Genomic DNA, 25,739 nt, shown 5'->3' with positions numbered 1-25,739 from the left:
GTTCGATTTCTCAGTACCACATAAACAAAAAAAGCCAGAAGTGGGGCTGTGGCTCAAGTGGTAGAGTATTAGTCTTGAACACTAAGAGGCCTCAGGACTGCCAAAAACAAAACAAAACAAAACATTATTGTAAGCTCTGTCAGTTTCCTGAGGGTGCTCAGAAGTTGTGATGTGCGGATGCCTGTTTTGTTTGTTATGTGTAAAATTGAGAAACCTATTGCCTTCTTAGAAATATTTTTTGGTGGTATTGGAGCTTGAACTCTACCATTTGAGTGGTGCCGCTAGCTCTTTTTCTGATATTTATCGAATAAGGTCTGATTTTATTTTATTTTATTTTCTTGCCCAAGCCAGCCTGGACTGCTATCCTCCTGCTGATAAAGCAGATAGAATGACTGGCACGTGTCAGTCATTGTGCCTGGCTAGCTGGAACCACAGTTCTCTTGATCTCAGCTTTCTGAATAGCTAGGATTTCAGTTGTGAGTTAGAATACCTGGCATTTTACATTGCAAATATAGATTCTGGGGAAGAAATAGAAAAACAGTAGTGGAGACCTAAATGGCCTTTTTATTGCCTCTTTAGTGACCTCAGCACAGAAAAATGCAGTGTTGATTTTTTAGTAACTAAAATGTGCTTTAACTTCACTCAGTAGGTTATTTCATAAGGTGTAGTATAGAAGTATTTTATTAAATATAAATGTTTCTTTTAAAAGTTGGATTCAAAAATAATATAGAAAATTCAACTAAGCTGAATGACCATTTAATAGCTTATCAAATGGATCATTGTTAAAATTGACTTGAAAACTTATGTAAGTTGAAAAATACTGAAGAATACCTGAAAAATATTTGTTTTGGCTTGGTTAGTGTATTTTTGTTTATTTTTGTACTGGTGTTTGAACTCAGGACCTCGTGGTGTCCCTAAGACTTTTTGCTCATAGCTGGACACTGTACCACTGGAAACCCACCTCCAGGACTAGTTGTCTGTTGTGTAATTGATTAGAGGTATTTTTTTCTTCCTTTTGGGGGGAATATTTTACATTTTCACTGAAAGTTTTCAAAAATAAAACAGTGTTCTCTCATACTTTTTCTCTTAAAGCATTGTCTAAAAATGATGTATTGTATGACGGAGTAAATCATGACTGTGAAGAAAAGCCACAAGATATTGTACAAAGCATTGTAGAAGAAATGGTAAACATCGTTGTTGGAGGTATTATGTACTTTATTTGAAATTAGTTTATTCTATTTTCTGGGATTCTGACCATGGAAAACTATCACACGTGCAACCAAAAGGATAAAAGTATTCAGCTCTTTTTTTTTTTTTTAATCAAATTAGAGAGCGAGAGTGTGTGTGTTATAAAAATAGAGTGATCCTCTAAGGGATACTAAGACTCCACCAGGGAATCCTAAAACCTCCAGGTCATACCCAGCCCTATGTATGCTGTGCTTTTACTATACATATGTAAAAGATTTAAAGCTCTCTCCACCTTCACTAAAGCACTCAACAACATGTATTATTGCCATAACATTGGCATTTTGACATACGGTAACAAAACTAGCCTGAATTTCTTTTTCCCAGTTTCCAAATTCGTGCTTATCATCGATCTTAGTATTAGTAATCTTGGCATATGGTTTTGGTTTTTGGTGTGTTTTTTTTTTTAACGCTATTAAGTGTAATGCTTTTTACCATCTTAAAAGGAATCAATTTATGCTTCGGTTAAGAGCATACAAACTGCCAGCCTCTACTTTTGTGCCTTGGGATCTAAAGAGTTGGGAGATTGCGTCTCTGGTAGCGGAGGCAATTGCAGAGTGTGAAGAGAGTGTGTGCAGTGGCGACACCAGACAAAGGGCTGGCACGGAACCGGGTAGGGCTAGGGGCAGTGAGCTGGCAAGACATTTCATCACGCTACATGGACAGCACCTAACTACCTAAGAAGTTAGGAATGTTTTATTTCTGGAATTTCCCATTTTCAAACTGTAGTTATTAGTTGCCAACTAAAACAGAAAGCAAAGCATAGATAAGGGAGGAGAAATTACTGTCCCTCTGTTTTTCTCCAGCTTCAGTTATATGTTTTTATAAAAACTTGCTCTTCCTTGTCCCACTTACAAAAGGTTGATTCCACTGTCCCTTTTTTGAGGGAGTCATTAAAGGGTAGTGTATATTTTTAATGTTATGAAAATGTTTGTTATATTTTATAAAAATACATAACTTATTTTGCTTTTGAGTATTTTATATCTGTTAGAGCATTGGAGAAAAGCATGATTTCTTATAACTTATTAGATACCAACTCGTAGTTGACGTTAAGGTCAGTACTTTGCTAATGAATTGTGTTATAAATATGTTTTTAAGTTTGCTAGGAATTTTCACGTGTGTGTATTTTTTTTTTTTTTTTTGCCAGTGCTGGGGTTTGAACACAGGGTCTTGTATCTGCTAGGCAGGAACTCTACCACTTGAACCATGTTCTCATCCCTTTTCCTTTTGGTATTTTTTTAGGACAGGGCCACTTCTGGGACTTGGACTCAGGGCCTGGGCACTGTCCTGAGCTTTTTTTTGTTCAAGGCTAGTTCTCTACTGTTTGAGCCACAGCTCTGCTTCAAGCTTTTTGGTGGTTAATTGGAGATAATAGTCTCACAGAAGACTTTCCTGCCTGGTCTGACTTTGAACCATGATCCTTAGCTCTTAGCCTCCTGAGTTAGCTACGAATACAGGCGCGAGCCATAGGTCCTGGCTTTCCTTTAGGTAATTTTTAAATAACGTCTAGCGTTTTATGTCCAAGCCAGCCAGGCTCTTGATCTTCCTATTTACACTTCCCCTACAGTTGGAGTCACAGGTGGGTGCCATAACACTCATCTTTTTCTGCTGAGATTGGGTCTTGAGAACTCTTTGTCTATGAGACTGGGAACCTTGATCCTCCCCACCCCCACCTCCCCACGTAGCTAAGATTACAGTTATGAGCCACCATACATGGTCCCACTCTTGTTCATCAATAGCTTTATGATAGTGAAGGTTATTTGAAACCAATACACAGAGCATCTTCAGCTCACAATCCCTGCATAGGAGTAATCATAGTCTCTTGCTACATATACCTTTAGAGGTAGGATTGGATGTACAGTGTGGATCTTGAGTAAGAATCTTGCTATTTTAGGTACATTAATTCCCATTTAAAACATTTCTTTGCTTGATACAACTCCAGATGCAAATATATATCTGATTGCTTTCTCATCTTTTTCATCATTCATATTCTTATCTAGCAAAGACTTTCAGAATGTGTACAATCGCTTGTACACAGAAATTAAGATGTACTTATTCTGGAGCAAATATGGAACCATATATACATAGACTAATAAAGTAATAAGTTCCATTAGCAATAAGTAGTTAAAATCCTGTTAAAATTTGGCCAAAGTGATGAGGTAACGGATGTGACAGAAGTCTGTGAATTCATGCAAGTATGAAAGAGAGGTATTTTCATATGCTGGAAACTACATAGCAGGAATCTGGAGGGGAAAAGATTAGATTAAATATTTCCAGTATCCCCAAGGACTGAAGTGCTGTGTATGTGATGTGATAGATATACAATATAAAAGGGTATAGAAGTTTGAGGCTAACCAGCAGTGAAGTGTGAATTAGGATGTTGGACCTAACTCTAGACTGAATTAGAGATTTTGGAATTGAAAAATGGAATTATTACAGCTATGCATTAGGAAACTAAGTCTTCTAAGAAAAAGTTCTGTGGGAGACTAGAACAATAATCTGAAGTCTGAATAGCACATTAATCGTGAAAATGGAAAAACCATGAATGATAATTGAGCCCATAGATAGATAAAGAAGACTTTGTAACTGTTTGAATTGGGTAAAGAGGAAATAATTGTGTCAGAGGCCTTCAAGATTATCACGAGACTTGTCAATTCACTGAGAAAGCTCCTAGCTACAATTATAATCCTATTATCATAGCGAAAAGGTACAGAGCAAAATCGTCAGTGGGAAAAGGTATGTGGAACAGATTGTGGAGGAACCTGGTGCATACTTTTGGGAGTCCTCTTTATTGAGCGAAATTAAAAAAGTAATGTCACTACTCAAGAAACATATGAAAAACCTTCAAGACCGATATTTTTGGGAGAGTAGTCACCTAGGCACCCTCTGCTTAGCATATCAAAATTTGAAATCCTCATGAGAAAAAAAAAAACGAACTTGCTCAGCAGTTTTTTGTTTTGTTTTGTTTTTTCACCTCAGTAGCTGAAACACATACTTTAATTGGTTCTGGTGGGAAATCTCCAAAATATAGGGTCATAAGTACCAGCCAGATGCCAAAATTAAAAGTAGGCCTATACTCCTAGTTATTTAAGAGGCTAAGAGCTGAAGTTTGTTATTTGATATCACATTCCAACCCCTGCAGCAACGTCCATGAGATTCTTTCCTAAAAGCTGGAAGTGGCACTGTGGCTCAGTGGTGGAGCACTAGCCTTGAACACAAAGCTCAGGGATAGCGTGCTGAGAGGCCCAGAGTTTAAGCCCAAAAGAATGCTTTTTAAAGGATAGGCAATATCAGACCTGCTGTGTTTGCTTCATTTCTTTGTAGGTGATATCCCAGGTTTTGACCCTGAGTTGGTTATTTACCTGTTGATGGAACTGTTAGTACAATTAAGTGATGTTGAAGAAGTTATTTGAGGAAGAATATTTACTTGGGAAAAGTAACATTTATTTTTAGCCTACTGAATTTGACGCTTACTGAATAATGTAATGGAAACAACTAAGAGATGTCAAGGTAAATGCTATAGATAGGAGTTGTCTTAGTCAACCTTGTGTCACTGACAAGTACCTGAAAACTCAACTTAAAGGGAGGAAAGATTTATTTTGACTCAAAGAAGTTTCAGTCCATAGTCACTTGCCTCCATTGCACCAGAACTGTAGCAAGAGAGACCATTATGATGGGGACTAAGTTATAGAACAGAGCAGCTCACCTCATAATGGATAGGAAGTAGAGATTGGAGTTGCTAAGGATAAGATGTTTTGCAACAACATGCCCTTCGTGACCACCTTCCTTCAACCAGACTCCACCAACTGAAGATTGTAGCCCCTTTCCAAATACATTCCCAGCTGCGTACCAGACCTTTGGGGTAATTTCTGATTCCCAAAGACTCATGCCTATCTCACAATGCAACATGTATATAGTCCATCTGTTGGATGCCTAAAATCTTTACAGTTCCAAAATTGTGCCAGGTGCGGCGGCTCACATCTATAGTCTTAGCTACTTGGGAGGTGGAGATCAAGAAAACAGTAGTTTAAGGCCAGCCCATGCAAAACATTAGTGAGACCCCCCCGCCCCAAAACAAGCTGGGTCTAATGGTACAAGCCTGTCATTCCAATGTTGTGGGAGCTCCTAGGTAGGGTCATAATTTTTTTAAGAAAGTGAGACCTTATCTTAAAAACAACCTAAAATGTGAGGACGTTCCTGAAGTGGTAAAATATCTGCCTAATGAATGTGAGATACAGTACTAAGCTCAGACCTAGTACCTCCAAAACAAGCAGAAGAAACAGTTCCAACAGCATTGGAAATTCCAAAGGCAGGAATGAGACCACAGAGAGGAAGGGGATAAGACCAAGAAAGATGGAGCCTCAGCAGAACACATCAAATTCTGTAGCTCCATATTTACCCTCTCTGCGGCATTTTGTGGGAAAACATGATATTCCCAGGGATTAGGCAACTCCACATTTACATTCTTGTCCGTTGTAGCTCACATGACCTCTCCCGGTGCCTTTTCTTGCTACCTGTGACTTTCCACATTCTTAATATCTCACTTCCTGGAATGTCCATTGCAGCTTTTGTTTCGGTTTCACAGCTTAATGCTGCCTGCAGGGCAGCGAACCTTGCACATTGCCTGGCCTCCCACGCTTTCCCTTGAAAGCCTCCTGGGTGAATTCTGCATGCCTGAAAACCAGCATCTCATGGACAGCACCAGTACCAGCTTGGGCATTAGCCAGGTACCTTCAGACTGTGGCAGTAATGCCTTCTAAGTACCTGGAGGGCTGAGTCTGGGAAAACATTTTCCTAGACGGCATCTGCCAGTAGGGCTTCCAGAATTCTCTTCCTAAGGCAAAGTTTTTCAAATAAATTTACTCCCTTTATAAACTTGAGCCTGTAGTGGGTAAGGCCTAGCCAATTCCTGAGATGCCCTCATAGCATCTATGCTGCTATCCTAGTTTTCAAACTTACACACTTGTATTTTTTTGTTTCCAGTTCTTAACATAAGCCTGGCTTGAATTCAGTACTTTGCACTCTCACTTGGCTTTTTCCCTGAAAGCTGGTGCTCTTATCAGTAGAGCCACAGCTCTACTTCTGGCTTTTTTTGCTGGTTAGTTGGAGACAAGATGCTCATAAGACTTTTCTGTGTGGGCTGAATTTGAACTACGATCATCAGATCTGTTCCCTGAGCAGCTAGGATTAGAGATGGAGCCACCAGCACTCGGTCTATATTGATGATCTTTTTCATGTAATGCTTGTTAATTGCAAAATATACTTTGGAATTATCCAGCCTAATCCACTGAAGAACGTTCCAGTTGAAGGAGCAAAAAGCAATTTTGACATAGAGAAACCAGAGCTTCTACGCCTTTTCTTTTTCTTTCTTTTTTTTTTTTTTTTTTGGCCAGTCCTGGGCCTTGGACTCAGGGCCTGAGCACAGTCCCTGGCTTCTTCCCGCTCAAGGCTAGCACTCTGCCACTTGAGCCACAGCGCCGCTTCTGGCCGTTTTCTGTATATGTGGTGCTGGGGAATCGAACCTAGGGCCTCGTGTATCCGAGGCAGGCACTCTTGCCACTAGGCTATATCCCCAGCCCCCTTCTATGCCTTTTCTATTGCTTGAGTTACTTAGAAGTTGAAGAAATGTTATCAATTAATAACAAAATTAATAATAGCCACTACTTACTTATCCTTTATATGTACTTGAGTGGTTTCTTGTAAATTTTATTTTTCTGTTTCTTATGAAGGAATTGAGGGAAAGGTGAATAACTTGAGTTAAATGGAAGACATATAGAAGCACAAATCTTTCATATTCCAGAATGTTTTTATAGTTTAGTTTGTTTCCTTCAAACTAGCTTATAGGTTCTTTCAATTGATAGCATGAAAGAGGCAATTTCTTTGTGGATAGGTACTCGATTGCTGCCCTGGGCATATATTATACCTTGTTCTTGACCTTTGTTGAACTAATTTACAGTATATATTGGATAGTTTTGAAATTTGATGTTTCTTGTATTATCTCACTTCTTCTAGAAGTTACTTGTTAGTTTATATTAGTTACAAATAAGATTACTCAGTGATATAATGAAAACTTTTTATTTGATGTTTCAAAGACTAGGTATTCTAAAAAGGGAAGGACTTGTGGTAAACAAAAAATCTGGGCAGTACTGCATAGGATATACTTCCTTTGGAAAACTTATATATACATATAAGCAACTTAAAGGATATAATAATAACAATTTAAAAATGCTTCCATCGTTTTAGGAAAGATCTTTCCCTGCATTTCCAAAAGTTTCAAGGAATTTCTGTTAGCATATTAAGGTATTAGTGTTTATCGGAATCCAGTTCATTAAATGTTAATATAAATTAAAAAGTAAGCTTCTGCTTTGGCATGTCAGTAGTAACATTTCATCAGCTGAGTGTGTTTATTACCAGACAATGTAAGGATTATATTTGGAAACATTCCAAATGCTTATTTCCTTAATAGTAAATATGGTAATCTTCAAATAGTGCCAATGTATATTTTGCTCCACTTTGTTCTTCTGCCACTGTTTGGTTTTACATACTCTAGGCTTTTTAAAGCAGCTTTGGTTAGATGTGCATGTTTTTATTCTTACCATTTTAGATATGGGAGAAGGAACTACTATAAATACAAGTACAGATGGCAACATTGGAACTGTGGAGGATGGTAGTGACAGTGAGAATATTCAAGCAAATGGAATACCAGGAACACCGATTTCTGTTGCATATACACCATCCTTACCCGATGACAGATTGTCTGTCTCTTCCAATGATACTCAGGTATAAATGGGGTTAGGGAGAGGAAAACAAATTTGTAGTCTACCAAAAACTTGGAATAAATCTTCCCAGTTAAAGATACTGGCTGATTTCAGTCTGAGGAAATAGAAAGCTTGGGTTAATTTTTTTTCCTCATGATGTCAATTAGAGCAGTTTATTTCCTCTATAGCCTGACACATTTTTCTAACTCTTAAGCTATGTGTTATCTGTGACAGTATCTCCCTACCTCCCACTGAAATTATATTAAAAAATTCTTTTTACGTATTCACAGAACAGTTGCAGTATGATTGGGTAAGAAATATTTTAGCAATCTAGGCTTTGTTCATAGAGAAAAAGAAATCATTCATAATAGTAACAAACTTTTCTGAACCTTCCTCTACTGTAAATCATTTCTTTATTCAGCAGTAGATTATCTTGCCCTTCTTAACAGTTTACTTTTGACTTTTAAACATTGTTCTAGCTCTACAACTGCCTTATGTCTACTCAGAGTAAATAAAAAATAGAATAAAGCAACAATAAAAAAAACACCAAGTAACAGTAAAAAGTAAAGCCTTTGGGTATTTTTCTTAGGGCACAATGTGCCTAGTTATTTGTCAGTAAATAGTGATGGAAAAGAAAGTATTTTAAGAGAATGTTTTTACATTTATTGTTGTGTATAAGAACAGCATATCAAAGAAAAGCAATGTGTTTAATTCCTTATCTAGCTTAGATGGGATTACCCACTTGCTGGTGAACCGAAATGAATGAAATAGTTTGGAAGGCTGAAATATTTTATCTTGGTACTTGTCTTTGTTTTCATGATGTATTATATTGTTTAGGAATCTGGAAATTCTTCAGGACCTTCACCTGGTGCTAAGTTTTCCCACATTTTACAAAAGGATGCCTTTCTAGTATTCAGGTCATTGTGTAAACTGTCAATGAAACCACTGTCAGATGGACCACCAGATCCAAAGTAAGTCATTAGCTGTTTTATTGGATGAATAGGGGTTTTAAAGCTTGAAATTTACCATTATGATTGTGGTTGTTCTTGTCCAGTGGAAACTTAAAATTTTTTTAGGGGGGGGATATTTTACTTTAAAAAATATTGGCTAGGGCTGGGAATATGGCCTAGTGGTAAAGTGCTTGCCTGGTATACATGAAGCCCTGGGTTCGATTCCCCAGCACCACATATATAGAAAAAGCCAGAAGGGGCGCTGTGGCTCAAGTGGCAGAGTGCTAGCCTTGAGCAAAAAGAAGCCAGGGACGGTGCTCAGGCCCTGAGTCCAAGGCCCAGGACTGGCCAAAAAATAAATTAATTAAGAAAATAAAAAATACCAGATAGAATGATACTTATTGAAAAGAGCTCCCAAGAAATGGAAACAAAATTTTTTTTTCCCTTCATTGCTGTTTGTCAGCTTATCTATCTTTGGCAGGGTAAGGGGCAGGGGTCACAAAGGATAGGACAAAGCGTAAACAAATATATCAGGGATACTCACTTGACACTATTTTGAAAATGAATTATATAACTTATGGGTGGGGATGGGAGGGAAAAACAGAGAGCAAGGGAAGGGGTAGCACTGTTCAAAGGAAATGAACTCATTACCTGAATTATGTAACTGTAACCTCTCTGTACATCACCTTTATAATAACAGCAAAAATACATTGCAAAAAAAAAATCTAAGTTTTTAAAGCCACCTTGCACTATTTCACAAAGGGCAGGGTTTCAATATCGAAAAGTACCTAGTGCATACTAGGTACTCAGTAAATATTTTATGAATAAATTCTTACTGCCATGTTGTAACTTAGAAGTCAATGTAGCTTTTCCCAAGCATCATGCTAGGCTTCTTAAAAGTCATAATGAAAGACAGTGTCTGATAACTGCCTTTGCATGAGTCCTTAATAGAGAGGAAGTCCTCTGTGTGTGTGTGTGTGTGTGTGTGTGTGTGTGTGTGTGCACGCACATGCACAGGGCTTAGGTGGTGTCACCGAGTGTTTTGCTCAGGGTTAACACTCTACTACTTGAACCACAGCTCCACTTGAGGCTTTTTTGATAGTAAATTGGAGATACAAGTTTCACAGACTAAGCCCTGACTGACTTCCAACCTGAGTAGCTAGGATTATAGGCATGAGCTTCCAGAACCTGACAAGAGGAAATTCTTTTGAGAAAGGAGTGACTTGTCTAATTCCCATCAACTATATTAGTTTAAATTCTAGGAAAGTACCTTTTTTTTTAAGTCATAAATGGTCAGATTTTTCACATGATTAAAGTGCAGGTAATTTCTGCTTGCAGTTGATGTTAAGAGTTTTAAGAATGACTTGCTTACAGTGTAGCAGAATATATTGCAGCTTGACAGTTTTAGAAGTTTCTGGAGAAAAAAAATTCCTTCGAGAAAAGCCAGGCTTGTGGTACATGTTTTAATTCTAACTACTTGGGAGACAAATACCTGTTTGAGGCCTACCAGATAGAAGTGCAAGATCCACTGGGAAAACAACTAAAAGCAAAGACTAAGGCATGGTTCAAGTAGAGCACTTGGAAGATTGGAGAAGGAAAGGATAAAAAATTGAAGTATATGTATTTTTAATTTAAGTTTATTTTTTTACTACTTAAATTATTTTTAAGTAGTTGTACGGAGTTGCCACTCAGCAAAGCAGTTTTTGAATATAATACATCTTGATTAATGTCACCTCTTGAAAACATTCTCACCCATCCCTCCCAACCTACCACACTTCCCTTGCTTTTCTTTTGTTGGTGGTGGTGTCCATGGGGCTTGAGCTCAAGGTGTGGGCGCTGCCCCGGAGCTCTTTTGCTCAAGGCTGGCGCTGTACTATTTGAGCCACAGCGCCACTTCTGGTTTTCTGATGGTTAATTGGAGATAAGAGTCTAATGAACTTTGCTGGTCAGACTGGCAACCCTCAGATCTCAGCCTGGTGTGTAGCCAGCACCTGGCTCTTTTCTCACTTTTCTTAATTTTACACCGAATTCTTGATTGCAGATTAAAGTGTATTTATTGAGATAGGAACAAAATGTAAGCAATGCTACTTTAATTACCAAAAAAAAAACTACTGTTTTAATTGCTAAGTGTCAACTAAAGAGGCTAATGATAATCATTACAAAAATGGCATGAGTTTTTATGACCACATCATATTTTCTATAGGTTTATTTTGTCACATTCTGGTTTAGGGAAAACTTTTTTTTTCCTAGTTGCAGAAGTAGAAAGATCTAAAAAAAAAAAAAAAGTTCTGTATCAAATCCTGACAGTCAGAAATACATGCTATTTTTTCTTCTGCATTTTGAAAATAGAAAATAGGGTAGAATAATATTTTCATTCCCAATTGTGGCTTTCCTGGTGCTGCGCGGCCTGGCCTGCGTGTGGTCCCAGCCCTCAAGATGGAGGCAGTAGGGTTACTAGTCCTGCACCAGCTCCTTCTCCATACTGAGGCGAAGATCAGGTGACCTCTATTCTGAAAGGAAGAAATGGAGCTGGAAGGTAGCTGAGTGCATGACGCCCTGGGCGCTGTGCCTCAAAAACCCAGGCATAGCGCTATAGCTCAAATGGTAGAGGGCATCAAAAGAAACTCAGGGACAGTGCCTAGGCCTTTAGTTCAAACCCCAGGACTGGGCACTCAAAAGAAAGAAAGAGAGGGCGGAGAGAGGGAGGGGGTAGGAGGGAAGGAGGAAAGGAAGGAAAGAACAAACAAACAGGAGTTTGGTATTCCTAAAAGTCATTTCTGCCATGATTTTAAACCTGTAATTGATTTTAAATACCTCAGATGTTTAGTTTTTCCCAAATCAGGTGTAACAAAATATGAAAAATGATGGAAACAGAAAAGGAATCCTCTAAAATTCAGAGAATGAAAGAGCACAAAAGAAGATAAGAAATCTCAAGTGTGTTCATTAGCTTTGAGAAAAAGTAATATATCTTTATATATCTTTGGAAACTTAGTCTTTACATAATTGTTCTTATTTAGGAATAATAATACTTACACCAACTAGTAGGAAGTTTATTTAAAGACCTTGACTTGAACATCACGGTCAGTCAATACTGGAATTGAAATCAAAAGAATTCAAGAGCTCTGCCTTAGAAACTGTACCAAAGGGGGCTGGGGATATGGCCTAGTGGCAAGAGTGCTTGCCTTGTATACATGAAGCCCAGGATTCATTTCCTCAGCACCACATATACAGAAAATGGCCAGAAGTGGCCTTGCTCAGTGGCCTTGCTCAAGTGGCAGAGTGCTAGCCTTGAACAAAAAAGAAGCTAGGGACACTGCTTAGGCCCTGAGTCCAAGCGTCAGAACTGGCAGAGAGAGAGAGAGAGAGAGAACCAAAGATAATGTATAATGTCATTTATCTTGATTTTTTTTGGTCAGAAGTGTTTAGGTAATATTCTTTTTTATTACTGGATTCTCTGTATCTTTTCTCACTTTTGCTAAGATGATAGTCTAAGAAGTTTGATCCTTTCTTCATTTGTTAATTCTTTGTCCATAATAGTTATTTAAATGCTTGAACACAAAAATAGTCAATTAGTCTTTTGAGCACATACTGTGTAAATCCCAGGGATATAAAGGTAACAAGCTACAGCACCTAATTTTTATGGGACCTGAATAAAACAGGTGATAGTGTCAGGAACATCTGGAAGCAGTATTTGTGTGAGCCTTGAAGCACTAGAACATAAGGATTGGAACTTAAATGACTACATTTCGTGATAGCTATTCAAATTCACTATTTCTTATGTGTATTTTTTTTTTTTTTGTCCAGTCCTGGGCCTTGGACTCAGGGTCTGAGCACTGTCCCTGGCTTCTTTTTGCTCAAGGCTAGCACTCTGCCACTTGAGCCACAGCGCCACTTCTGGCCATTTTCTGTATATGTGGTGCTGGGGAATCGAACCCAGGGCTTCATGTATATGAGGCAAACACTCTTGCCACTAGGCCATATCCCCAGCCCGTAATTTTTGTACTGATATATTTGTTGCACATAATTCTAGACTCAGAAAATTTTTCAAAAGAAAAAATACTTGTAAGTGATTATTTAAAAAGTAAGCTTGAGGGGGGAGGGGGAATGAAGGACGAGGTAACAGTACAAGAAATGTATCCAATGCCTAATGTATGAAACTGTAACCTCTCTGTAATTCAGTTTGATAATAAAAACTTAAAATAAAAAGTAAGCTTGAAATGATGCTATAGTGTTTGTTTAATGTAACCAAAATTTTTTATTGATGTTGAGGATTTTTGAGTAGTATAGTAAAAATATATCGGAATTCTTAAACACATGCTAAATGTGATACTTAATCTGAGAAAGTTTACAGTGATTTCTAAGGAGAAATATATATGTGAAAAAATGAAAACAAGGCATAAATATACAAGTTATTTCAGCAGAACAGTTGATATTAAATATTTGTGAGAGATATTTTTTCTCACTTGAAAAGTCTAAAATTATGTGGTACAAGGGAAGTACATCCATGGTTAGTAGCCAGGCCTTTTTTTCTTCATGTTGTAGAGTTTTCCTCTGTATTTCAGAAGTTTGTAAAATGATGTGGTATCAGGAAATACCTTTGATTAGTCTGTTATTTTATATGGTAAACTTGTCCATATATTCTGTCTCTTTTTTTATATTTCAGGTCTCATGAGTTACGCTCCAAGATTCTTTCATTGCAGTTACTTCTGTCCATTCTGCAGAACGCAGGACCTGTTTTTAGAACAAATGAAATGTTTATTAATGCTATTAAGCAGTACCTTTGTGTTGCACTCTCAAAAAATGGAGTCTCATCTGTTCCAGAAGTTTTTGAGCTTTCTCTTTCCATATTTCTTACTTTGTTGTCAAACTTCAAGACACATCTGAAGATGCAAATTGAGGTCTGTTCCATATTAAGTATTAAAGCTTGATTTTATTGGTTATTTCATTTGTTTAATCACAGATTAATAACATTCTAGAAACTTTGCAGAATTCATAATAATATTTGTATGCTGTTGTGTATATACGTATGCACACACATATGCATACATTCATTATTCCTAAAGTTTTCTCCCAAGATTTTTAGAAATAGAGTAACATTTTTGTGGTTTAAAAATGTATATTTGGAGTTTTATAAAACTAAACTGAAGAATCTTTCAAACATGTTGGAACCTATGTATGCAGACATGTCATTCCCTACAATCTTTTTTTTTTTCATCTCAAATAACTCAGTATTTGAAACTACTTTATAGTTTAAATGACTCTTTTAGTTTGACGTTTTTTGAAATACTGTTTTGGGTTGGTTTTTTTGTTGTTGTTGTTGTTGTTGTTGTTGTTGTTTGCCAGTTCAAACCAGAGTTTGAACCTAAAGCCTCATTCTTGCTTGCCCTGGAGGAAGCCACTCTTCCAGCCTAGCTTTTTGGTAATTGATTGGAGAGGAGTCTCACAGACTTTTTTGCATGGGCTAGTTTGGAACTGAGATTCTTCTCAGTTATCTGCTTCCTTGAGTAGCAAGGATTACAGGTATGAGCCACCAGCACCCAGCATGTAGTGATAGACTTTCAGTGTAATATGATAAATCATATAGTAGTTATACAGTAGACCTTTGGTATTCGCTGGTTTTTGGTTCCAAGGATATTGCTATTGAGGAAAAAATTTAAGATGCACAGAGTTCAGTGCTATGATGCAGGTTCTTGAATTTTTTTCCCAGCCACCACCCAACTTCTGCCAAAGTCATGCAAGTCATGCCACATGTAGCAAGTTTAAAATGTTTAACACTTAAGCAGATTAATTTTTATCTTTTGGGGCACCATTTCCTTCTTAGGAGACAGATTTTCATAAAATTTAAGGACAAGGAAACACCTTTGATTGAAATACAATAAAAGTGAAGGACTGATTGAGTATTTCTGTAATCCTCTAAATACACAGTACAATATGAGAATTCCAATTCCAATTTTTTTTCAAAATTTTTTGAAATAGTTTTTGAGCACACTTGGTCAAAGCATTTGTGATTAATCCAAAAATACTTTGGGCTTGTTGTAGTTTCCTACATCATTCTTCCCTCTCCTCAGCTCTCCAACTCTGTATTATGTATCATTCTATAAATTAGAGAGTTCCAGAATTCTTTCTTCACAACACCATTACTGTCTTTTTATGTTACACTTAGAGATAATACCTAACAGTTTTATTTATTACAGTTCAGGCCAAACAGTAAATATTTGTTTTACCTAGTGCCCGTTTAAAAATAGTACACATGAATTAGAGGAGAGTATTTTAATTTAATTCTTTCCTAGTGGAATATGTATGTTAGACATTGTGTCCAATGTCACCTTACTAGACATTTGACTGAGGTTTGAAAATAGCACCTGCAGTTCCTGTTTTTCATTGAATTACCTGCAGTGCTTTTAGCAACTACTATTATTTTTTTTAATTTATTTGTTTATTAATTGAACACAAATTTTTTGACAAGGTGTTGTGCAAAAAGGGTACAGTTACATATTAGGGCAGTGTGTACATTTCTTGTGATATCTTACGTCCTTTTTTTTATCTCTTCTCTAGGTCAGGTAGACATATATACAATATACAATGTATCAAGAACATATACAGTAGCCACGTGGCCACGCCCAAGAAAGTTCGCCTAGGGCTTTAAATGTAATGTCGATATTAGACCATATGTCGACAGTAGTCTTATATGAACATACATACCTAGCTTTTGAGCTATTGTATTCCCCTGAGAGGCCAATTTTTGACCTTTATATGTTGAGTAATTGTTTGGTTTTAGTTACATACTGTTGGGTCGCTGCCCCAATCCTGTGGGAAATACTATTTGAAAAGCAGTTTTTGGTTTCACAGACTTGGTCTCTACTGTCTCTCCGTCTCCCTTTGTTAACAGTCCTATATCAGGGAGATCATGCCCCTTTGTTTTCTGTGTTCTAGGCTTGTCTCGCTCAACATTATTTGTTCGAGTTCTGACCATTTCCCTGCGAATAACAATATTTCACCATTCCTAATCGCTATGTAGTATTCCATTGTGTATAAGTACCATATTTTTTGGATCCATTCGTCTGTGGAGGGGCATTTGGGTTGTTTCCATATTTTGGCTATTGTGAATTGTGCCGCGATAAACGTGGAAGTACAAATGTCTTTTTGATATCTTGGGGTTTGCTGTTTAGGATAGATGCCTAGGAGTGGTATGGCTAGGTCATAGGGTAGGTCTTTATTGAGCTTTTTGAGAAACCTCCATACTGTTCTCCAAAGTGGTTGTACTAATTTGCACTCCCACCAACAATGGAGAAAGGTTCCTCTTTCCCCGCACCCCCTCCAGCATTTGTTGAGCAACTACCATTATTCAGGTTTGCAAAGATAATGATGATGATAAAATGAATGTAGGATGATTTAATTGAACTTTATCAGTCTTTCTCCATATTGAACAGTTGTCTTTTCCTTGAATTTTTTTTTGCTTAATCCTCATTGCACTCCTATGAGTTTGCTGCAGCATTCTTGTGTTACTTCCTCCAGTGTTGGAAACTGTGGTTACAGGATTATATAAGTATTTATTGGGGCTGGGAATATGGTCCAGTGGTAAAGTGCTCGCCTCGTATACATGAAGGCCTGGGTTCGATTCCTCAGCAACACATACATAGAAAAAAGCCAGAACTGGCACTGTGGCTCAAGAGGTAGAGTGCTAGCCTTGAGCAAAAAGAAGCCAGGGACAGTGCTCAGGCCCTGATTCCACACCCCAGGACTGGCAACAACAAAAAAAAACACAAATAAACAAAAAGTATTTATTGAACACTGACCTCTGTGCCATGTAGTGTGGACATGAGTAAGTAAGTAGAGATGTTTTGAGTTCCATGAAAGGAAAGCACTTTATAAGGATGCCTGACACTGGGGGAGAAGATATCAGCCTTCTTTTATTCTAAGTGTAAATGTTCCTAGAGTCAGAAAATACAAATTCCACAAAATATTGAGTTATTTTTCAGTAATCCCTTCTTAAGTCACAATCACTTCTCCAGAATAACTTGAATTAAATTCTCAAAGCATAAGTCTTGAGCAAAAAAAAAAAAGTAAGAATATGAGATTCTGAGTTCAAAGCATAGTACTGGCACTCCTTTGTGTTTGATAGTATTTGGTGTGAAAAATAGTGTGAAATTGTCAGGCAGTAATGATGTTCACTGTAATTAGAAAAATATAGCAGCATATAAGAATTAGATCCTTTTGAAAGTTTGAGCTGCATTTACATCCAGGAGCTGTTAAGTATGCCCCGTATTAGACTGTCTGAAAAATATAATTGAGGACAGAGTATTTTCATTCCAAGTTATTTTAATACTGAGAGTAAGAGATAGAACTGAAGTAGAGTTAAACTGTGGGGGACCTTGACCCCTGCATTGTACGTAGTATTTTAAACAGAAATTTCCTCATAATCACAGGTGTTTTTTAAAGAAATTTTCCTCTACATTCTGGAAACTTCGACCAGTTCATTTGATCACAAATGGATGGTTATTCAGACACTGACGAGGATTTGTGCAGGTCTGTGAAAGTACCCTTCTTTATTCTCTGTCTTACATTGAGATATTTAAACGCCAAACGTGTATGTTCTGGATGCATTTTAATAAAATTAATATTCTTACAGATGCTCAGAGTGTAGTGGATATTTATGTAAACTATGACTGTGACTTAAATGCAGCAAATATATTTGAAAGACTAGTAAACGATCTATCAAAAATTGCCCAAGGAAGGGGCAGTCAAGAACTTGGTATGAGTAATGTTCAGGTAAGAACTTTAAAAACATTTTCAGGCTTAAACGTTGTCAAAGAAGAGATTCACTTTCCTTAAAAAAATCTAATTTTATTTTATTTATGAATTATTTTTATAGGAATTGAGCTTGAGGAAAAAAGGTTTAGAATGTTTAGTGTCAATTTTGAAGTGTATGGTGGAATGGAGTAAGGATCAGTATGTGAATCCCAACTCTCAGACAACTCTTGGTAAGGTGACATGTTGCGTTCTAATTCCTCATCATTTTAAGTAGCAAATCCTTTGAAGAATAGTTGAAGATGCCATTTAATTAGTGCATTAGGGCTGGGAATATGGCCTAATGGCAAAAGTGCCTGCCTCATATACATGAAGCCCTGGGTTCAATTCCCCAGCACCACATATATAGAAAACGGCCAGAAGTGGTGCTGTGGCTCAAGTGGCAGAGTGCTAGCCTTGAGCAAAAAAGAAGCCAGGGACAGTGCTCAGGCCCTGAGTCCAAGACCCAGGACTGGCAAATAAATAAATAAAAGGAGTACATCATCTGTTATAGCACCTAAGAAGTCCAAGTAACATTGAGATGCCTTATTTTCTTCTTTTCATATTTTTTTAATGGAGTATGGTAGTGCCTCTTTTTTTTTTTTTTTTTTTTTTTTGGCCAGTCCTGGGGCTTGAACTCAGGGCCTGAGCACTGTCCCTGGCTTCTTTTTGCTCAAGGCTAGCACTCTGCCACTTGAGCCACAGCACCACTTCTGGCCGTTTTCTGTATATGTGGTGCTGGGGAATCGAACCCAGGGCCTCATGTATACGAGGCAGGCTCTCTTGCCACTAGGCCATATCCCCAGCCCCTGGTAGTGCCTCTTTTATCTGTGATTTCACTTTTCACAGTTTTGGTTACCTGTGAGTAACCACAATCTGAAAACACTAAATGGAAAATTACAGCGGTCAGCAATTCATAAATTATTAAATTGTCTGCCAGTTTGAAGAGTATGATGAACTCTTATGCTATCCTACTCCTTCCCACCTGGGAAGTGGGTCATCCTTTTATTCTGCATATCCATACTGTTTGAATTACCTATTACTCTGTTTGTTTGTTTGTTTGTTTTTGGCCAGTCCTGGGCTTGGACTCTGGGCCTGAGCACTGTCCCTGGCTTCTTTTTGCTCAAGGCTAGCACTCTGCCACTTGAGCCACAGCGCCACTTCTGGCCGTTTTCTGTATATGTGGTGATGGGGAATCGAACCCAGGGCCTCATGTATACGAGGCAAACTCTCTTGCCACTAGGCCATATCCCCAGCCCCTATTAGTCTCTTAATAGCCTTCTTATCAGATCAAATGTCATGGTAGTAATTTACGATAAGGTGATGCTTATTTTACTTAATAATGACCCCACAGCATGAGACTAGAGATGGTAGAAATAGGAATATACCAAAGAGAAAGTGTAGAATACCTGTTCTTAATGAAAGGATGAAAATTATCTAATAAGGGAAACACACCATATGCTGAAGTTGCTCAAGTCTACAGTGCAGTAAGATTGTGAAAGATAAGCACTCCCATTTTTTGCATTTTTGTCTCTTACTATTCTTAAGTTTTAACTTCTGGACATACAGGTACAAACATGATAAATACAGACTTTTTTGTTCAATTTGTGGTTTTAGGCATCTGCTAGAGGTTGTGAAAGTACAGGTTTCTTTCACACAGGTAAGTGGGCTACTACTTGAATAATATATCAGGTTTTCTTCCTACAGGTCAGGAAAAACCATCAGAACAAGAGATGAATGAAATGAAACACCCTGAAACAATAAACAGATATGGAAGTTTAAACTCCCTGGAGTCAACATCATCATCAGGAATCGGTAGCTATAGCACACAAATGTCTGGCACTGATAATCCAGAGCAATTTGAAGTCCTGAAGCAACAAAAGGAAATCATAGAACAAGGGATAGATTTGTAAGTGTCAGAGTTAAAGGAGAAATGTTACTAACTATCCCTCTGCCAGAAATCGGTCACCCCTGTCCTGAGTTTCTCTAGATCTTGTCATTATTTTTATTTCTTTTAAATTACTATCTTAGCTCTATTCTTACAATTATTCTTTATTTAGCTCCCAGTGTTTATGGTAGTCTAGTTCACACAGGCTCTAAACATTGTTAACCTACAGATAATATGCGTTGCACCACACATTATGGGCTACTAGTGAACATTGTGGACTTCTGCATTATGTAAATTCAGTCCAATTAGGAACATGCCGCATAATACGTCAGGTGAAAACGCAAAACTTTGAAATTACTAATAATAGTTAACATGGTTTTTATATTTTCTCCAGTTGGGTTATAACTGTAATACTCTTGTTAGTGATAGACTTTGGTTACTGGTTTCACTGTTACCTATTAAGGTTATCATCTTTTTCTCAGCCTGATTACTAGAGTCTAATCTTGTGAAATCAGTTTTCCTTCAAGTTTTATCCTGTGTCAATAACGGTTTTGCTGTCCTTCTATCATTGTGTTTTCTTTAAAAAGTGCAGTTAGGAAAAATTCTATTTTTGGGCCTTTGATCCTGACTCTAGTTTCTATACACTGTTTAAAATCTCTTTGTGTGTTTACCTGTTTTACTACTTCTACTTTAGAATATTTTTTTCTGTTATTTAAGCAATGCCTTTGGGTGAGAGTTGAAGTGGGGTTTTTTTTCAGTGTTAATATGAAAAATACTGACAAAAATACACATACTTGTAAAATGATGAAGTCTTACAAAGTTGACTTACCAAAGTAACCATCAGTACTTCATTCAAATTATTCCGTCTGTATATATCCATGTCTTGTTTGTTCTAGTTACACAAGTTCCTAGGTAAAGTAGCTGAATGGATTGGCCCTTCTTTCTAAGGGGTTTATTGTCTAGTATGTGTAAACAGCTACACATTTTGAAATTCTGCTGGTCATTGATTCAGCAAACACACATTTGGTTCTTGACTATATACCAAGCACCATAAAGTCACTGGTCCCTACCTTCAATGTTATAGTCTAAATGTGGACAAAATAGTTTTTTTTTAAACTAGTTCCATGTAAGGTCAAAAATAAAGACTTGTACAAAGTGCTGCCAAGAATTTTAAGTACTTGAGGATCAAATGAAATCTTTCTCTTACATTCTACTTAGCATTGTCCTTGGCCCTTTCATTTCTTACTTTGTGCCTTAACTTAAATGATTGTATTCTTTTTATAATGATTTCATCTATTACCTATATTCTAATATCTCACAACTTCCTAAGTGTTTGTTTTTGTTTTTGTTTTTGCCAGTCCTGGGCCTTGGACTCAGGGCCTGAGCACTGTCCCTGGCTTCTTTTTGCTCAAGGCTAGCACTCTGCCACTTGAGCCACAGCGCCACTTCTGGCTGTTTTCTGTATATGTGGTGCTGGGGAATCGAACCCAGGGCTTCATGTATACAAGGCGAGCACTCTTGCCACTAGGCCATATCCCCAGCCCTTCCTAAGTGTTTTTTGTTCTGTTTTTTTTGTGTGTGTGCCTGTACTGCGGCTTTAAACTCAGAGCCTCTCACTTTCACTTAGCTTTTTTGCCCAATTAAAAAAGCTAATAGTGCTCTATCCCTTGAGCCACACCAACTTGTGGCTTTTTTCTGGTTGATTGCACATTTATCTATTCATGCTGGCTTTAAAAAGAGATTCTTAGATCTCAAGCCTCCTGAAAGCTAGGACTATGGATGTGAGCCACTGGTGCTACCTCCCAGTGTTTGTTTTTTGGTTTTTTGTGTTTTTTTTCAATCTTGTAGAATATGCAAAACAAAAGTTACTCTTTAAAAAACCAGTCATTGGCATTATCCCAAGTGTTACTTTTTAATCTAAGTAGCTCACCCTTAGCCTGTACATAACTAGTTTCCTTCCTTCATCATGTTCATAGCTGACTTTATCGGTCTCCGTTTTCACCATAATCAAGACCTTAGTACTCTTACCAAAAACAATAGACATTTTGACAACCTTGTCAATGTTCCTCATTCTTAAGTCTTTTAAAACTTAGATGTAGAGTAATCTTATTTATTTCCTTATATATGTAGTACTGGTGTTTAAGCTCCATGTTTTCTGCTTGTTAGGCAGGAACTCCACTGTTTGAGCCACATCCTTAGCCCTTTTTTGCTTGTTTTTCATTGTTTTTCACTATTTTGCCCAGTCTGGCCTTGGACCACAATCCTTGTAAGACTCTTCCATAGCTCAGGTCACAGACATGTATCACCACATCTGGCTTATTGAAACACAGTTCTTGCTAACGTTTTGCCAAGACTGACTTCAAATCAACACCTTGTAGGATTAAAAGCCCCTGTGCGTGACCATCTACTTTCTTGAATCAAAGTCTACTTCTAGAGGCTAGAGTTGCACTTTAGTGGTGGACTGCTTGCTTAGCATTTATGAGGTCCTCAAGACCCAATGCTTTTTTTCCCGAAGTCTGCTTCTATTTCTCTCTTCTCTTACTCTTAGAGAATACAGCCAGAGCTTCTTGTGATAACAGACAGTACCATCAGGTTTTATATCTTCTGAAATCATTGTTCAAAAAATGCTGAAGCGTTCTTCATACTGTTTTATAGTTTTTTATAGCTTATTCTTTGGGGTCTTTTTTTCCTTGCTTCTTATATAAAAAAGTAATCATTTTTCAAACCTCAGTTCTAGCTCAACAGTGGGCTGGAACTTATCCTAGCTACCCAAGAAGCTGAGATCTGAGGATTGAGGTTTGGAAGCAGCTGAAGCAGAAAAGTCCCTATCTCTCCAGTTAGCAAGCACTTGTGCCAGATTAGATGCATACCACTAGTAGTGGAGTGTCTTCTGTGAGCAAGAAAGCTGAGTGAGAGCAAAGGTCCCGAGATCAAATACAATCACAGAAAAAAAAATTAAGGAGTTATCTTCTCTAGGAAATGCATTATGACCTTCTAGAGAGTAGAGAGGTGTTTATCTCAGTGAAAAGTGACTGAGTTAATACGTGGCTGAGGATGAATTAGAATTTAACAGGGGAATCATTAGGACAGAATATGAAAGAACATTCCAGAAAAGAGACAAATATTTCTCAGGATGGGCAGAAAAGTACAAAGCCCTATATGAAAAAGTAGCAAAAGGGACTGAGTATGTGACTCCAGTGTAGAGAGGATGTTTGAAGACCTTATTTAGCAAGGTGGGCAGAATGGAGAAGTAGCAGGAGGTGAGATAGATTTGTATTATGGAACATCTCATTCTCCCTGTAAAAGAGTTTTCATCTTGTTCCTTTTGACAGTTACAGTTTTTTACGACAGAGGAATGACATCATCAAATTTCTGTTTTAGGAAGGTGATTTTGCCAGTAGTTCGAAGGGTAGGTTAGAATATGGACAAAATGAGATAGGAAGAACATGACCCAGGATTTCCACTCCTGAGCATTTATACAATAGAGCACAAACAAGGCCACATTAAAGCTATTACCACAACCATGTTTACTGAAGCATTGTTTACCATAGCCAAAATAATGCACTCATCCCAGATGCCCCTCAGTGGACAAATGGATCAAGGAAATGTGGTATATGTACACAGTGGAATTCTTTTAATCCCTCAGAAAGAATGATATTGTGCCATTCATAAGGAAATGGAAAGATGTGGAAAAAATTATATTAAGCAAAGTAAGGTTTAAAGAAACAGGTTGTATGTTTTTCCCTCATTGTGGTAGCTAGAATGTGCCTATAAATCTACAAGTAAACAACTGGGTGGTAAGCAAGGTGTTCATGGACTCTATGGAGAGTACAAGTAAAAAGACTAAGTCAAAGCCCAACAAAAAAAGGACCAGGCAATGGATACTTGCAAGAGGGAAGGGTGGGGCAAAGGGGAGAGTGGTAGAATGAAGGAGGAAGGGGGAAGAAGGCAGGCAAGCATTCATTATACTACAGAGTTGAGGACTATAAGGAAAGGGGTGGCTCAAATGGGGGTGATATTGAAGTGATGATACAGATCAAGATGGACTGTGCACATAAACTGCTTTGTTAAATGGCATAAATTCAATTTATAGTCTAAAATTAAGTAAGTGAAGGAGTGGGTTGGGAGGGGTGGGTAAGAATGTTGAAAGGGGCGACACTGATCAAGATATACTGTATTCATAAGTTGTTGCTTTGGTAAATGACAACACTTTTATCCAACTACTTAAAGTAATAAAAAAATAAAGTAAATCTCCTGTAACAGGTGATAAGGTAAGCAAGTAATAAAAGGTGATTCTTAAGCTAACAAGTTCACATTTGACTTGAGTTCTTAATGTAAACAGAGCCTATAAAGGCATGCAAAGGAAGAGTCTCCAAACACTTAATGTTTAGGAAATTCAGGAGACATGTAAGAATAGACAGACCAGAGATGAGTAGGTAACGATAAACAAGCTACACTTAGGAAGGTGTTAAGTTCCATTCTAATCCATGTCTACAAGTGAACCAAAAGTACTTAAGAATTTAGAATGCATGTGCAAAGGGTGAGATATTTAGTGTCCATATCCCTTCTCAAAATTAATTTACTAGATGGCATTTTCCCTAAATCTTGTTGACCACTGTTGATATAGGAGGAAATAGGAGCAAGGAATACAAATGACAGTCTGTTTCTATTGTTCTTGTTAACTTTTAACACCATCAGATTTAATAAGAAACCAAAGAGAGGAATACAGTACCTCCAAGAACAGGGAATGCTGGGCACTACACCTGAAGATATTGCTCAATTCTTACATCAAGAGGAAAGATTAGACTCTGTAAGTATACTATTTCATCTTATTCTAACCTTTTCCAGAGAACTGCATTTAAAGTTAATAATACATACGTGCTTCCTTTAAAATGGTTCCCTAAATATATGAAAAATTAAAACCTAAAGAATAACAAAGGTATGCTGTGATATATATATGTGTACATACATATATATGTCTATACACATGTGTATATGCAGTAAAATTGCTTTTAAAAATATTTTTAAGTTAGAATATTTTGATTTTTTTAAAACATTTAGCACATTTACCTTTGGGTTCATGCTTAACATTAATTCTGTAGTCAAACCTTATGCATCGTCACAGATTTTTCTGCTTTTTAAATGCCTGGGTGGAAATGTAATATGCCATTAGACTATCAACTCCTATTATTTATTTTCTCTTTAGACTCAAGTAGGTGAATTTCTGGGAGACAATGACAAATTTAATAAGGAAGTCATGTATGCGTATGTGGATCAACATGACTTTTCAGGAAAAGACTTTGTTTCAGCCCTTCGCATGTTTCTGGAGGGATTCCGTCTTCCAGGAGAAGCTCAAAAAATTGATCGACTAATGGAAAAATTTGCTGCAAGATACCTAGAATGCAACCAAGGGTAAGTAAGGGTCAGGCACTGCTTGATTGCCAACCACATTTCCAACACTAAGTGGGGGAACATCGGGACCCAGATAATAGGACATAATCCTCTTTCCTCATTGGGTACTATCTGGAAGTGATAAGTCCCATTTTTATAATGCAGAATGGAAAGTTTAAAATGCTTTGGGGTTTGAAGTGACTTATGTAATTGAAACCATAAAACAGTAAAAAACTTTATAACATAATACACTTACATTTGCAGACAAACCCTTTTTGCTAGTGCAGACACTGCTTATGTTTTGGCGTACTCAATTATCATGTTGACCACAGACCTTCATAGTCCACAGGTACGTTTTCCTCTATATCAGTTTTATAATCAGTAAAAGTTAAATATGTTCTTTTGAATTCAATAACTACTAATTGAGAAGTTAATGTTAAGTCAAAACAGTTGGTATAGTAAGAGTTAAGAAACATTTTACAACCATAATGCCTGTAATTCTAACTTGATATTTTTGAGTACTATGAGTATTTTAATAACATCAATTCATCCCATCATTAAAATGAGGTATATTTTATTTGTCTTCCTCAACTTCTTTATTTTTTCTTTTTCCTTCGTTTTTTTAATTGCTATTGTAAAGGTGATGTACAGGGGGTTGCAGTTAATGTAAGTCAGATAAAAAGTACATTCTTTTTTTTTTTTTTTTTTCTGCCAGTCCTG

General features: G+C 37.3%; 1 protein-coding gene across 1 annotated transcript in view; it reads left to right on the top strand.

The window, feature by feature from the left end:
- Arfgef1 (ADP ribosylation factor guanine nucleotide exchange factor 1) overlaps positions 1–25,739 on the top strand; it is a 106,006-nt gene that overhangs the window by 29,617 nt on the left and 50,650 nt on the right. The window contains exons 7-17 of the mRNA XM_048358702.1: positions 1,093–1,203; positions 7,850–8,025; positions 8,841–8,974; positions 13,617–13,851; positions 17,380–17,479; positions 17,583–17,722; positions 17,826–17,934; positions 19,448–19,649; positions 24,327–24,438; positions 24,835–25,040; positions 25,284–25,368. Coding sequence (XP_048214659.1) covers positions 1,093–1,203; positions 7,850–8,025; positions 8,841–8,974; positions 13,617–13,851; positions 17,380–17,479; positions 17,583–17,722; positions 17,826–17,934; positions 19,448–19,649; positions 24,327–24,438; positions 24,835–25,040; positions 25,284–25,368 — 1,610 coding nt within the window. The remainder of the gene's footprint in view (positions 1–1,092; positions 1,204–7,849; positions 8,026–8,840; positions 8,975–13,616; positions 13,852–17,379; positions 17,480–17,582; positions 17,723–17,825; positions 17,935–19,447; positions 19,650–24,326; positions 24,439–24,834; positions 25,041–25,283; positions 25,369–25,739) is intronic.

The sequence above is a fragment of the Perognathus longimembris genome, chromosome 12, assembly GCF_023159225.1.
Source record: "Perognathus longimembris pacificus isolate PPM17 chromosome 12, ASM2315922v1, whole genome shotgun sequence".
NCBI lineage: Eukaryota > Metazoa > Chordata > Mammalia > Rodentia > Heteromyidae > Perognathus > Perognathus longimembris.
The sequence above is the reverse complement of the archived record's forward strand: the minus strand, read 5'-3'. Positions and strand labels throughout refer to the sequence as shown.